A 14,712-nucleotide genomic window follows, 5' to 3' on the forward strand; every position below is an offset into this window, starting at 1 on the left:
TGTCAGAATAAAATTTGAAATAGAAGAATTGATATGGCAATTTATATTAAAGATACTTTAATATAAAGTATAATATATTATATTAAAGAAATGCAGTCAAGTAATGGATAACAATCAACCAAAAATAATTCAGACAACTATCAGTATGGCAATATTTACACAACTGTCAATACTTTTTTGGGCCTCAATGACAGTCCCTGCAGTCAAGCAGGTTCATGTAAACCTTAAATTCAGCATTATCCATACTCACTGTTGGTTCTTAGTCCACTATATGAAGAATGTTTAGATACGATATACTATTTTACTTACTTTTTATGTTTACGTTATTTTGTCATCCTCACTTGCATACACAAACTATAGTTTCCTGCACACATCCTAGTAAAAATAAATAAACAAATAAATAAACTATATATGCTATAACTATAATAAACTATAATCATATATAAATAAGGACAAACCCTATTGTTTTAATTTTTGCACAATAAATGAAGCATTATTATTTACACATCCCAAATTGACCATTTTAAGATCGCATACAAGAACCATAAAAAAATGAAGGATAACTGAATCTCCATGAAGTAGTTTGTTCAGCTTGAGGCCTGGTATCAGTTTAGTTAGTGGGCAATGAGTGTAACGGGGAGGGAACCTGAACTCAAGGTTTTGCGTGGGTGGAGTGTTGGAACAGGCCAGGGTACACTGGACAAATAAACTCCATTTAAGCCCTTTCAAACTGCTTGCAAACATTTTAAATTCCAGTAGTATAATTGCAATAGGATGATTCTCTAACACCATCATGCAAACTTTGCACTTACAGTAAATAGCTAGTTTTTAAATGGGTATTACTAACACAAAAGATTGTCAAAGTTAGTTATTTGTTTGATGTCAATTTAATAAGGATTTTTTTTATTCTTTATTGTTTTTAGTTAGGATATAAAGATGATTATTCTGTGTTACAAACAACCTTTTTGCTATTTCCTTTACCTCTAAATAAAATATGGTTAATTTTCAATGATGTTTATCTCCTTTAAAGCAACCTCCTTCAACAAACTGTTTACTTAATGTTTACAAAATTATTGTTTGCAAGTTCTTTTCAAATTAGTTGCACTTTTAGATTTCTGACATAACCTGAAAAGTCTCTGTTTTGGTGGTGGGCTTCTTGACCCAGGATCACATATATTTATATTTACATTTAAAACTAAATGGTGACACAAGTCAAGCAATGATGAAACATTAACTAACAGCGCAGTTGTACTCTAGTCGTCTGTTCTGGACCTACATCATTCACTCTCTCTCTATTTATCTCCACTTTCTTGTCAAAATTTGGTTTGGTAAGTTTATTTTTTGATATATATATATTGGTTATTTGCATCATTCTTTTAAGGTTTTTAATTTAGAGCCTGAATTTTGCAGGTAATCGGTTTCATATTCATAAATCACCTGAAGTAAAGGCACACATGGCAGAAGATTTCTAAACCGTGCTTTTTGTTTTTGAGTTGACATAATTATGTTAAATTGTGTATTTATTTTGTTTATTCTTAAACCATTTAGGCAATATAATAAAAAAAAAGAAACATTTTCCTCTGTGTCACATGTCTAATAGCATGTTTTCTGTTCAACAACAACAACAAAAAATATATATTTCTGTAGTTGCTAAAATCACATTTTACTTTCTCCTAAATCACTTTCGATGTGTTATGTTGTTGTGTCTGTGGAACTTTTAATAAAACAAATCAACAAAAACAACATTCAAAGTATTTAAATCTCTAAATATAATTAAGTATAAATAATAAAAAGCTAAAGCTGAAATGAAAAAAAAAATGCAAAAAACACAGTAAATAAATACAAATTATTCATGCTGCAGCGCATGCTAAAAGCCAGATGCCAACTGAATACTATTAATTTGTAAGAATTATCAATGTAGAATTATCAAATCAATGTAGAAACCTTAGCACAATGTTGATACACGCACATCACGAAAAAGGTTGTGGCATTCAGTTGCCATTTATTTATGTATTGTAACTTTTTTATGTAATTTTGGGGTGACATTGCATTATAGGGGGTGGGAACTTTACCTTTGTTCATCTTTGACCATTCCTGGAACTGCTCTTGAATAACGTATACAATGACTTTCTAATGAAAAACTATAATAATACATGGCACATCACCACCACAGTTATTAATTATTATCTGAGGCTTAAAGAGTACCTGATAGCCATGATTAAAGACATATTCCTTACAATACAAAATAATTTCTATTAAGTGGACTTAACTAATTCATCTTCACTGAAATTAATAGTTGTTACAATGTAATTATTGTGTAAATGCATGTTTTTTTTTTTACATTGTACCTACTGTGTGCTTGATTAAATACCTGTGTGTTTACATTACAGTATAATTACACTGTTCACCATACCTTAGACCATAACACCAGGCTTAAACCTATCCATACATGCAATCCTCTCCCTAACCTTACATCTCACTAGCACCAAACGTGTTTTGCAAGTGTTCTTAAGTGCCTTAGATTTTGATCTAAGTACAAATTAGTTAAGGCAACTTAATATGAATTGGGACTGCCTACTCACTCAAACATGTAATCAAGCAGACAGTTAAATTCGCTAAAATCTTTAGTAAACTTAGTAAAAGTAGCCAAAAATATATTTAAGCACAATAACTAGCTAGTATTTACTTAAGTACTTTACACCACTGATTACTCCCTTGCAAATAAATATCCTTTTTAAATAAAGGTCCCAGAAGGAACCAAAAAGAGGTTTTCATAGAAGAACCATTCAGTTCTTTGTAGCACTATTTTTTTCAGATTCATACAAAAAAAAAAATTTATATATATATATATATATATATATATATATATATATATATATATATATATATATATATATATATATATATATATATATATATATTTATTTATTTTTGTTACCACTTTAAAGCACATTTTGTGGAATGAGAAAGTTTCACTAATGTCAGAACCCTCAATGCTAATAAAAACCTTCATTTGTAAGAGTCTGTCTATGTGTAAAAATTTATATTGATTATTTTGTTTTTGTGTGTTTCAGGCCAGCAGTAAGAACATGAAGCACTACCTTTTAGTGCTTATATTGCCATTTTCCTTTAATTTTGGACTGTTGGTAAGAAACTCTGAGATAATATAGATTTTCCAGATCTTGTGCATCTACATAAGGGCTTTTCTCACAACACTTAACCCATTTTTTAAATATTAACTGCAGGTAGATGCAACCCAGGCACATTTTGATTACATACCCTACAGTATATAAATTTCTGGGGAGAGCCAAATATGTCACAGGAGCTATGTTTTTTGCAGTTTTTGTTTTCGCAAATCCACCAGAGACAGCTGTGTATGCTTTTTGAATCTCAAATTTCCATTCACGCCTGCTCTTCTTGCGTAAATCCACCAGAGGCCACTGTCAACTGACTGCCTGACTGACTTGACAGATCGACTGGCCCACCCTCCTCCTTCCCTCCTAAACCCAACCGATAGTGTTTTAAAAAGCACCAATTGACCAGTGCCCACAACCTTCCCTGAACCCAAGTGTTTTTAAAAGCAATCCAGAAAAAAAGAACCCCTTGCGGCAGCCTGATATTTACCATGTTTTCAGATTTTATGACATTCTCACCCTGTTATTTAGTATGTTTATATTATTTGTTTATTTTATTTTATTTTTTGGCTTTTGTTTTTGCCTTACCTGCATTCTGGAACCATTCTTTACTGGACTCAAACCCTGTCATCTCGATCAACTCCACTCTGCGTCTCAAATCCTCTAACATATGTGGCGAGCCACTGGACAAACTGGTAACAGCAGAAAATCCATCCATACGGAGGTAATCGGTCAGCTGCTAGTGCAAAAAATGAATGACGTCATACCACCCCATAGCATTCATTTTAAAGATGACATGCAGCCAAACATTCCTCTGGCTACCTAATTTGGGATCTCCAGAAATGTATATTGGAGTACGTTTTCAGAATGAGCCTATCTTGCGTAAACGATGTACAGTTTTAAACCTAAAGCCCCTTTATCCAGGGTTCATAGAATGATGCTGGGTAGTAAGCAAAGCTCTGTAGTTGACTGTTTCATTTCTAAAAAAAACCTTTAAAAGTCTTCTTTTTTGAAAACTTCTGGTGCTTCCGTCCTTCCAGGCATCAAATGAAACAGGTGATGCTAAAGAGAAATGCAATGATGTCTTAGGTCTGGAGTCTCAGCGAGCAGTTGGTGCTGCAGTGGCTAAACTGGGACTGACGCTTCTAGAAAAACTACAGCCTGGCTCTGAACAACCAAATATAATCATATCACCTCTGAGTGTTTCTCTTGCACTTGCTGAGCTTGCTTTGGGTGAGTATACACACACACGAAGAAATGGAAAAAGCATACATATATAGTAAGCAAGTGGTGAGTGGACATTGTTGTTGTAGGTTCATTCATGTTTACACTTTGGGCAAAAAACAGTGATCAAAGGTTAGGGTTAATGCTTAAGATGTTTATGCCTTTACTCCAATTAATGATAATTACGATGGCAGCAGGGGCGCTGCTAGGGGGCGAAAGTTTGTAAGATTCTAAGGGCCCACCCAATTCGGGGGGCCTAGAGATATTAAAGAGATATTATTATAGGGACCCCTGACAACCACCTTATCCCCCCTACCCCCTGCAACTCCTATCCCCGCCCCCCACCCCGCTCTTCACTTTTGTCCACGACCCCTGCCTCACCCAAAACACCCGCCCCCTCCCCTTGATCTTTATTTTTGTTTGCAACCTACCCTCCTCTCCCTCCACTCTTCACTTTTGTCTGTGAATAGTTGTTGTAGGGCCCGCGGCAGCCAGCGGTGCCCCTGCATAGCAGTATGGTGGTTAAGTAGTTATCGGGATTGTATTATATTGTATTACAGCAAGAAAGTCACTGGTTTGACTCCTAGCTAGGCCAAGAGGCCCTTTTGTGTGGAGTTTGCATGTACTCCCCTATCTGGATTTCCTCCAGGTGTTTCAGTTTTCCTATAGTCCAAAGACATGCAGCAGTTGAATAGGATAAACTAAATTCACCATAGTGTGTGAATGGGAGAGTGTGCTTGTGTTTGCAAGCACTGGAGGTTGTACTGGGTTGTGGCTGGAAGGGCATCCACAGTGTAAAACAATTTTAGCAATGAGCTTTAACTCTTTCAGGTTAGAGGGTCTACTAACCATCACCCTCATTTTTTAGCTCCCTTTACAGATTTGTAATTGTATTTAAGTCAGGCAACTGGCTAGGCCACTGCAATACATTAATGTTTTTTTGTCTGCTAACCAGGGGTGCATTTCCAAAGACCATTGTTAGACAACTAACGTCACAAGTTCCATTGTTACAAACATAGTTCATTGATCTGGTGTTTTCCAAATGAGGGACATTCTCAAACTGCGTCGCCAACTTGTATGCTTGCAACTACACATCTGGAGCTGTAGTTAGAAGCATAGTTCCAGGTTGTGTTCTATTCCCAGTTATCCCCTGTTCCCTATTCCTTTCAAACTTTCCAACATTTTGGAATGGTAAAAAAGAACATTAAAGTCATTTCTCTTATGTGTAATTTGCTTTCCAAATATTTTTTACAGTTCAGTTTTAGCAATCTTCATATTGACAATCGCATTTCATTTGTAGTGTACTTTAAAATCATTTATGCCATTTTGAATGCAGCCGTGGCTCATGACGAAAGCTAAAGGTAACCTATTAATTAAAAGCAGAATTTACATTACATCTCCGAAGCTCAAACAATGGATCTGCAACAAAGCAACTACGGTTTTGGAAAACACTCATCACTATGTTGTTCCTTTAAAAAATGATGCATCGTATTATGGTAGTTCAGTCGCAATTTACGTTGTTGTTTAGGAAATGCACCCCAGTTCTTCACCCCTTTTATTATGTGAAAGAATTAACCAAAAAATTCAAAAATTGCTGGTTGAATAAAAGTAACCACCAGGATTATGAATAATTTCAGGCTTGACTATGTATTAACCATGCAATTCCAATGTTTTTTAATAAGGTTCTATCTGCGTTCAGAATGTTTTTGAGATAATGAGCTTCATAGTTGTTGCATTCCATAGCAAACAGTATGTGTGTAATATTTGTTTTTGTAAATAAAAAATCCTAAAATGTAAACAACTAATAAAAAAACATCCTCTAATGTAAAAAAGTTGTAATTAAATAAGAATATGTAAATAACTCAATTTTGACAAAAAATGTCAGCTAGAACCTTATATTTCTAAGGTGACGATATATGTTGCAAATATGACATTTTATATAGGCGAAATCCAAATGTAAACATGTCTTATATGTAATTTGCACCTATTGCCATATATCGGATTTCTATTTGGGAATGTCTTTTATAAATGTTGGGAAGTTCAATGAAAATGAAACTGAGATATGGTGGGTGGGTGGTTATATTGGACAGGGACGATGAATAAAGACCAATCGGAGTCTTTTTTTTACAGTGGGACAGCAATTGGATTGGATTAATAGCTCTTGCAATAATTATTCACCAAAGCACAGATAAATACAGTCGGAAGATCTGCAATTATTTGCCAGGATCTTATTACTTAAGTTTTAACGTGTGTACAGCTTCAGATTTTTCTTTGCACCATTATGTCTCATTTGATTTAATTAACTAAACCAGCTGTTATTCTGGGTTGGCCAGTATCAACCTAATGTAGCCTCACCACTAGTGTGCATGCTATGTTGTTTTCATTTGTTAACTTTAAATCATTAGGTGCAAGGAACAATACAGAAGAGAAGTTGTTGGAAGTCCTTCATGCAAAAGAGCTGCCACATTTTCACGAAACCTTAAGCTGTCTTCAAGAACAACTAACAGCCAAAGCTGTCAAGATGGCATCTCGTCTGTACCTCGTACCAGGTGAGGTTTTGTTTTTTTCAGGCTATACCTGGATAATCGTGTTTAGATTTGGCTTTTGAGGTTACTTGTGTTTTTGTAGATTTTGTAGTAGTGTTTTTCTTTGAGAAGGTTATACGGTGAACCCAGACTTTGTGGACAGAGCTTTGAACTTGTACAAATCCGAATCTGCACAACTGACTTCCATTGAAGATGTAAATAGATGGGTGGAGGAAACCACCAACGGTCAGATAACCAACTTTATGTCAAGTCTTCCACCAAATGTTGTGCTGATGCTGATAAACGCCATTCACTTTAAAGGTTTGTCTGTATTTTAACTGTCTTTACTTAGATATAACACTTACTTTGAGGGTCAACAAAATTATTGCCCAGAATAATTTCGTCACCTTTGAATAAAAAGGTTATATGTGACATATTTCTCAAAATTGAGTTATTGACATATTCTTAATAAATGACAACTTATTTACATTATGGGATGTTTTTTATAAGTTGTTATTTTAAAACTTTTTATTAATATATATATATATATATATATATATATATATATATATATATATATTTTTTATGGATTTGGACCGATAAATGAAAAAGGAGTGAAAATGAATGGAAGAAGAATTCAGGTTTTTGTGCTAAATAATCAAATATACATGTTGTTACTTACCTCCAGGAGAGTGGCAATCCCGCTTTAATTCCAAGTACACTAAAGAGAATATCTTCCACATTGACAGAAAAACCTCGGTAAAAGTGGATATGATGATGGGATCCCAATATCCACTAAGCATGTTCGTAGACAGAACAGATGGCACACAGGTAAGATAGCTTTTTAAACAGTCAAATTTGTCTCCACTTTAAACAATAATTTGCGCCAATTAGTTGCCACCACTAAACACTTTGAGTTAAGTTATTCTGGAGTGAATGTGTTGATATAACTTTTCTATCATAAGTTTTATTTGGCTGAACTTATTACACTTTTAAAAAAAATAGTGAGACATGAACAGTTATATACAGTTATTAGCCCCCTTTTGATTTTTTTTTTTTTTTTAAATATTTCCCAAATGATGTTTCAAGAGTTCACACTTAGATATTGCTTGACAACTGTTAGCAGGTTTGGCATGCTGTCCCGCGAGAGAACCCTGAGCTCGGAGATAGTTGAGCCCAGGGCTCCCACCAGGTCCATAGAGCATGTGAGGGGAGTATGAGATCAGGTGGTTCTCGAGAGCTCCCCTTTTGTGAAGGAGGAAAGGAGGAGAAAGGGGGTGGATGGGGGGTTTCTTCGGAAAACGAAGATAAGGGAGTAATGTCTAGCTAGGCTACTTATAGTGAGTTAGAATAGATCTGATTGGCTAACTAATGAGTGTAGATAGGCGGCCAGCTGCAGTCAGTTATATCACGTGCTCCTCTCGAAATTAGTTTGAAAAACTTCACTTAACAGAGCTAGGAAGTTTTCAAAGTATGCCTGATAATATTTTTTTTTCTTTCTTCCTTCTATTTGTTTTATTTTGGCTGAAATAAATGCAGTTTATAATTTTTTAAACACTAATTTAAGGTCAGAATTATTAGCCCCTTTCAGCTATATATATATATTTTGATAGTCTACAGAACAAACCATCGTTATACAATAACTTGCCCAATTACCCTAACCTGTCTTGTTAACCTAATTAACCTAGCTGAGCCTTTAAATGTCATTTTAAGCGGTAAAGAAGTTTCTCGAAAAAATATCTAAAATATTATTTACTGTCATCATGGCAAAGATAAAAGAAATCAGTTACTAGAAATGAGTTATTTAAACTATTATGTTTAGAAATGTGTTGAAAAAATCTGCTCTTCGTTAAACAGAAATGTATAGATGTATAGGTGAATTGAAAATAACTAAATAGGCTGTATTGTGTTTGTGAATGCGAGACAACTTCAATATTTAAGTTCACTAAACTTAAACCATGTCCATTACACTTAGATTGAAAAGTCCTATCAACATCCTTCTTATCAAACAACAACCTATCTGTTTAATTTGACTTATCTTAGTCGACATGAATTACACTTGTATTGTCAAATCCTCTTAAATTTAACCCGAGTTAAGATAACTTTTAAATGAAGTAAACTTTAAAGGCAGCCTAAACACTAACATTTTAAGTTTAAACAACAAAACCATTTTTACAGTGCGGGAGCTTGTAGCTAAATAACTGGTTTAATGTTTTTAATTTGGTTTGATCTTCTTCCCTACTGCTCTTAGGTTGCAAGGTTACCTTTTCGAGGAAACATGAGTCTTCTGGTGATAATGCCAAGGCTACAACATGAAAATCTGTCAAACGTGGCTGCCAAGCTCAACATATCAGACATGTATGCACGTTTTCCAAGAGAGAGGTCCATGCATGTGACATTACCCAAATTCAAACTTGAGTACAAGCAAGATCTGCGACAAGCACTCACAAGCATGGGTAAGATAAAAAAATTAAAAAACAATATATATATATATATATATATATATATATATATATATATATATATATATATATATATATATATATATATATAAATCTGTAAAATTTACGGTAAAAAAACTGGCAGCTGTGGTTGCCAGTACTTTACCGTAAAAAACACGGTACAAACCGTAAAAGTAATTTCTAATTTTTACGGTGAACTACCGTATTTTATTAATTTATAGAAATAATATGTCTGTATTTTGAATGACCAACATCTGTTTAGTTACACAGTTAGACACATTAGCACATCCATATGCAGGAGGTGATGAGGAAGTTACATAATGAGCCAATCCTCATCACAATCAACTTTTCCCAAAAGCAGAAAAGACTATCAGCATATAGAAGTTGCTCAGTGTCATTCACACAGCTACTAAACACCAGTAGGGTAAAACGCATAAAATTAAAGTCATGAAATAAACATTGTTTATCAACATTAGATGTAACATAAATCTCTAATGCACATAACTGATGGAGAAACAACTAAAAAGATCCATATTAATGTCAAAAAAAGGCATAAAAAGTGATGTGCCATGCAGGGAATTCTGGGAAAGTCAATTTACGGTTATTTGCCGTTTATATTAAGGAAACATACCGTTAACCAGGTTACGGATTTGTACTGTAGCATTTTTACAGTTTTTTACCGTTGAAGTCACAGCCATTTTTTACAGTGTATGTTTATATATATATATATATATATATATATATATATATATATATATATATATATATATATATATATACACACACACACACTGTATATCAGTGCAATCTACTAAATTACAGTAAAATTGAGGTCATAGTTACAGTCAAATTTTGAGGTAATCCAGACGTCACACTGCAAAATTTTAGTCGTGATTTCCACTCAATGACAGTTTTTAAAATATAGACAAGAAATGTCTATAGACATGACCTGAGAGAATCATTGACATATCACCAGAGCAAATTAAAAATTTATCACGCATAATATCTGTACCTGTCAGCGATTCAAAACCATGCTGTGTGAAAATGTTCTGACTGAAAAACACATTGACAATGTCCTACCTGGTGAACCAATGAGAAAACGAGAGAGCAGCGAGAAGCTAAAGATTTTAGTGGCAAAGAAATTGCTAAAAAAAAGTACAGGCTGAACTGTGGAAGAGAGTGTAGGAAAGCAGATCAAGATCAGAGCAGCCAGAGACACTGATGTCTGTGAGAATCCAGTGATGTTTATGAGAGTCTAGTGATGTCTGTGAAAGCAAGTGATGTCTGTGAGAGACCAGTGATGTCCTGTGAGAGATTAGAGATGCCTTGTGGCCCCAGATATGGTCATGGTTTCTGCTACACTCATTCTTCCATGGCCACGCCACACCAAAGTTCATCCCAACATGGCTACATTAAAGCATCTCATTCAAAACATTTAGTCGTGTTTTTTAATAGCGGGTTATAATCGTACCAAAACGTATTAAAATCCGTTTCACTTAACTTCAAGACTTTACTTCAGGACGCATTATTGCCCCTCTGTAGGTCTATTGGAGACATTCAGAAATATTCCTAGTGAATCTTATAAATGTTGGAGACATACTCAATAAATATGCGCTCTAAATCGTTTATTTTAGAGCGCACAAGAAAATGCGCTTGAGCAGCGTATATTTGAGGGCGTGCAAGAAGTTTTGTGCACAAACAGAGGAAATCAGCGAGCAAGCAAAGAGATTGGCATGCTCAAAACATTTGTCATTGAAATAACGCCATAGGTAGTTGGTAGATCTGTGTAAAAAATGGCCAGCCGTCTCAGCTGAAAAAAAACCTAGAGGAAACACTGATGGTGAAGTCATTAAATGTAAGGGACTGTACACTTACTTCTCATTTCTGACTGCAGTATTCTTCAGAAGTTGTATTTGTAATGTTTCTCTAAGCCACAATAATTTATGTTCTCTAATTTTGATGCCCACTTCACTTATTCTTATAGTATGACTGTGACATTAAGCATGTGGTAAAATCTTACAAGGGTCAAGTAAAGTCAGTTAATGTTGTTGTAAAATTTTTATAAATGCAACACAGGGTCATTCTGAATACGTAGTCCTATGTACTGTATGTTTCTGGACACCGAGAATTATGTAGCCAGAGGTACGTATGGCAACGATGTTTATGGAGAGGTGCAATGTTTTTTAAAAAGTCAGGCCAGACTCACGGTGACAGGCCAGATGACTGTCCTGTTACTCCCTTTGGCTAGTCCGCCCCTGACCATGACGATGTGGTTCGAATCCGGGGACGAACGGTTCCAGAAAGCAGGTAAGACAAAAATAGAATCCAAAAAAATAAAATATAGAAGTAAACAACGGTGAAAATGTGGTAAAATCCGAAAACTGGGTTAAAATCTTTTTTTTCTGGCTTTTTTTCTGGACTGCTTTTGTAAATTGTTGGTTGGGTTTAGGGAAGTGGGAGGGTGGGTCAATCGATAAAATTGGTTGGGTTTAGGCAAGGAGGAGGGTGGGTCGATCAGCCAGTCAGTCATTCTGTTAGTCAGACAGTCAGTCAGTCAGTCAGTCAATAGCGGCCTCTGGTGAGGTTAAGCAAGAGCAGCGAGCACGAATGGCACTCACGAGAGTTATTTTAGATATGAAAAAGAGCAAACAGCGGCCTCTCGTGGATTCCTGTGATGCTCCAGGGACAGACAAGTCTTCACTGAGGTCCTGCTTCCAGCCTCCGGCACCTAGACAACAGTTCTGCACAAGATGTTTGGCCAGAGGAGAAATGGTCGTGCCCAACTGAGCCTGGTTTCTCTCGAGGTCTTTTAATTCGTAACTTTTGCCAATTAGTGAAATTTTTTCCTCGCCAGTGTTGCTACTGGCTTGCATGGTTCGGGATCTGTAGAGCTGCGCATCGATGGATTTGCTCTTCAGTATTTGACTCTCAGTAATGATTATTAAACCACACTGAACTGAGCTAAACTAAACTGAACTTAAACACTGAAAACTGAACTACACTGTTTCAATATAATATGCACTTCTATATGAAGCTGCTTTGACATTATCTACATTGTAAAAGCACTATAGAAATAAAGATGAATTTAATTTAATTTAATTGAATTCGCAAAAACAAAAACTGCAAAATATCCTTACCTCCCAGGACACTTTGCAGCCTCTAGAAACTTATAGTCTACAGTATGTTTTCAGAATGAGCCTGGGTTGCATAAATAATAATAAAATTAATAAAAATAATAATAAACATACCCTTTTCTCTTTTATCAAGGTCTGGGCTTTCTGTTTACCGGACCGGATTTATCCAGGATAGCACCAGGTCCATTAGTGGTTTCGGGTGTACAACACGCTTCGAACATGGAGCTGAGCGAGGAGGGGGCTGAAGCTTCAGCTGCGACCTCTTTCACTTTAGTGCGCACCATATCTTTCTTTTCTGTCAACATGCCCTTCATCTTTGCCCTGGTGGATGATACCTCTTACACACCACTATTCCTGGGTATAGTCACTAACCCTAACCCTGGAGCGAAGACGGAACAAAGTGATGACCCAAAAACTGAAACTGAAAGCACCAGGAAGTCAAGCAAAGACCCCATGAGTGATGGGACACTTAATGATGGTCCGCATCAAAACATGCTAAGCTACATGCTAAATATGTGGAAGGAAACAGTTCCTCAGCAGTTCCTTGGGCATCAGGAGATGGAGGAGGGTAACTAAGAGGAGATGATCGATCAGTTTATGTTACCTGTTCATGTACAGAAGGCCTACATACTTTTCTGTTTGTAAATTGCTAATCATGGCTTGCTCTGTGATTTACAGGTGCCATATTTAGTTTGATATAAATGAAAAAGGCTGTTCAATGGCATCTTCCCCAAAGAATATGTAAGGGAAAATGTACAGTCAAAGGGTCTCTTTTGCAAAATAACCTCATCCAGGACCTTGACATGGGTTCATTTTAATGATCAGTTAACTGCCTTTTCTCAGGTGTTACATGGCTGTATGCCAAATAAATATGGTCAAGAAAAGATGGATTGAGTGTAAATTATTTTGTGGTGATCTTGAAGTAGTAAACATCCATTCGGCTTCAATGAAAGCACACCATATTTCTGACCACATTACAGACCAATTAGAATCAGGTATTCAAGAGAATTTTGTAATAGAGCTCAACAATAAGTTTTTGAAGCTAAAACTTTTTTATCCAAGAGAATAAATATATTTTTATATTCATACACAGTATTTACTTGTGGATGCCCATGATGCTTGTAAAGATAATTTTATCAGAGAGTAAATAATAGATAATAATTTTACCAGAGAGAGTGGCAACAAAAATAAATAAATAAACAAACAAACAAATAAATAAATAAATAAATAAATAAATAAATAAATAAATAAATAAATAAATAAATAAATAAATAAATAAATAAATATATAAACCTAATTCTAATAACTGATGTATTTTATCTTTGCCATGATGACAGTAAATAATATTTTACTTGATATTTTTCAAGACACTTCTGTACAGTTTAAAGTGACATTTAAAGGCTTAACTAGGTTAATAAGGTGAACTAGGCAGGTTAGGGTAATTAGGCAAGTAATTGTATAACGGTGGTTTGTTTTGTAGACTATTGAAAAAAATAAAAGCTTAAAGGGGCTAATAATTTTGTCCCAAAATTTTTTATTTTTTTTTAAACTGCTTTTATTCTAGCCGAATAAAATCAATCAATAAAATTAAATAAAACAAATAAGACTTCCTCCAGAAGAAAAAAATATTATCAGACATACTGTACAAATTTCCTTGCTTTGTTAAAAATCATTTGGGAAATATTAAAAAAAGAAAAAAAATCAAAAGGGGGCAATGTGCAATCAGAATTATTAAACCCCCTTTTAATTTTTTTTGTCTTTTTAAATATATCCCCTATTTTAAATATTTATTCTGCAGAAAGTCTTTTTTGTTTGATTTCTGCTTGAATAAAAGCAGTTTAAAAATTTTTAAACATCATTTTAAGGTCACAATCATTAGCCACTTTAAGCTAGGCTATATATTTTTTCGGTAGTCGGAACAAACCATTGTTAAACAATAACTTGCAAAGATAAAATAAATCAGTTGTTAGAAATGAGTTATTAAAACTATTATAATTAGAAATGTGTTGAAAAACATTTTCGTATATATTGAATTGAAGAGCAGTGTTTGTGTATTTTGAGGTCTTATCAACCCATCCTTTGTTAATCTCCAACACAATTATTTTCTTAAAAGAAAATAAAGTATCATTCGAGAATTCTAAACGAAACTTTAATTTTTTTTAATTTTTCCGAATTTTAACGGACAAACGGACTTAAACGGACTTACCACTATCCGAAGTTTCAGGGCACATCT

The 14,712-nt window shown here is 34.7% G+C and overlaps 1 protein-coding gene across 1 annotated transcript; it reads left to right on the forward strand.

Annotated features, from left to right (window-relative positions):
- Positions 1 to 678: 678 nt before the first annotated feature.
- Positions 679 to 13,363, forward strand: serpinf2a (serpin peptidase inhibitor, clade F (alpha-2 antiplasmin, pigment epithelium derived factor), member 2a). The gene is made up of 8 exons (XM_087301812.1): positions 679 to 1,328; positions 3,075 to 3,146; positions 4,175 to 4,367; positions 6,764 to 6,907; positions 7,016 to 7,204; positions 7,572 to 7,714; positions 9,135 to 9,339; positions 12,613 to 13,363. Exons 2-8 carry the CDS (start codon positions 3,090 to 3,092, stop codon positions 13,053 to 13,055), a joined length of 1,374 nt encoding a protein of 457 aa, XP_087157938.1. The 5' UTR covers positions 679 to 1,328; positions 3,075 to 3,089; the 3' UTR covers positions 13,056 to 13,363.
- Positions 13,364 to 14,712: the final 1,349 nt, after the last annotated feature.

This window comes from Danio rerio, chromosome 21 (genome assembly GCF_052040795.2).
Source record: "Danio rerio strain M-AB ecotype USA chromosome 21, GRCz13ab, whole genome shotgun sequence".
Lineage (NCBI taxonomy): Eukaryota > Metazoa > Chordata > Actinopteri > Cypriniformes > Danionidae > Danio > Danio rerio.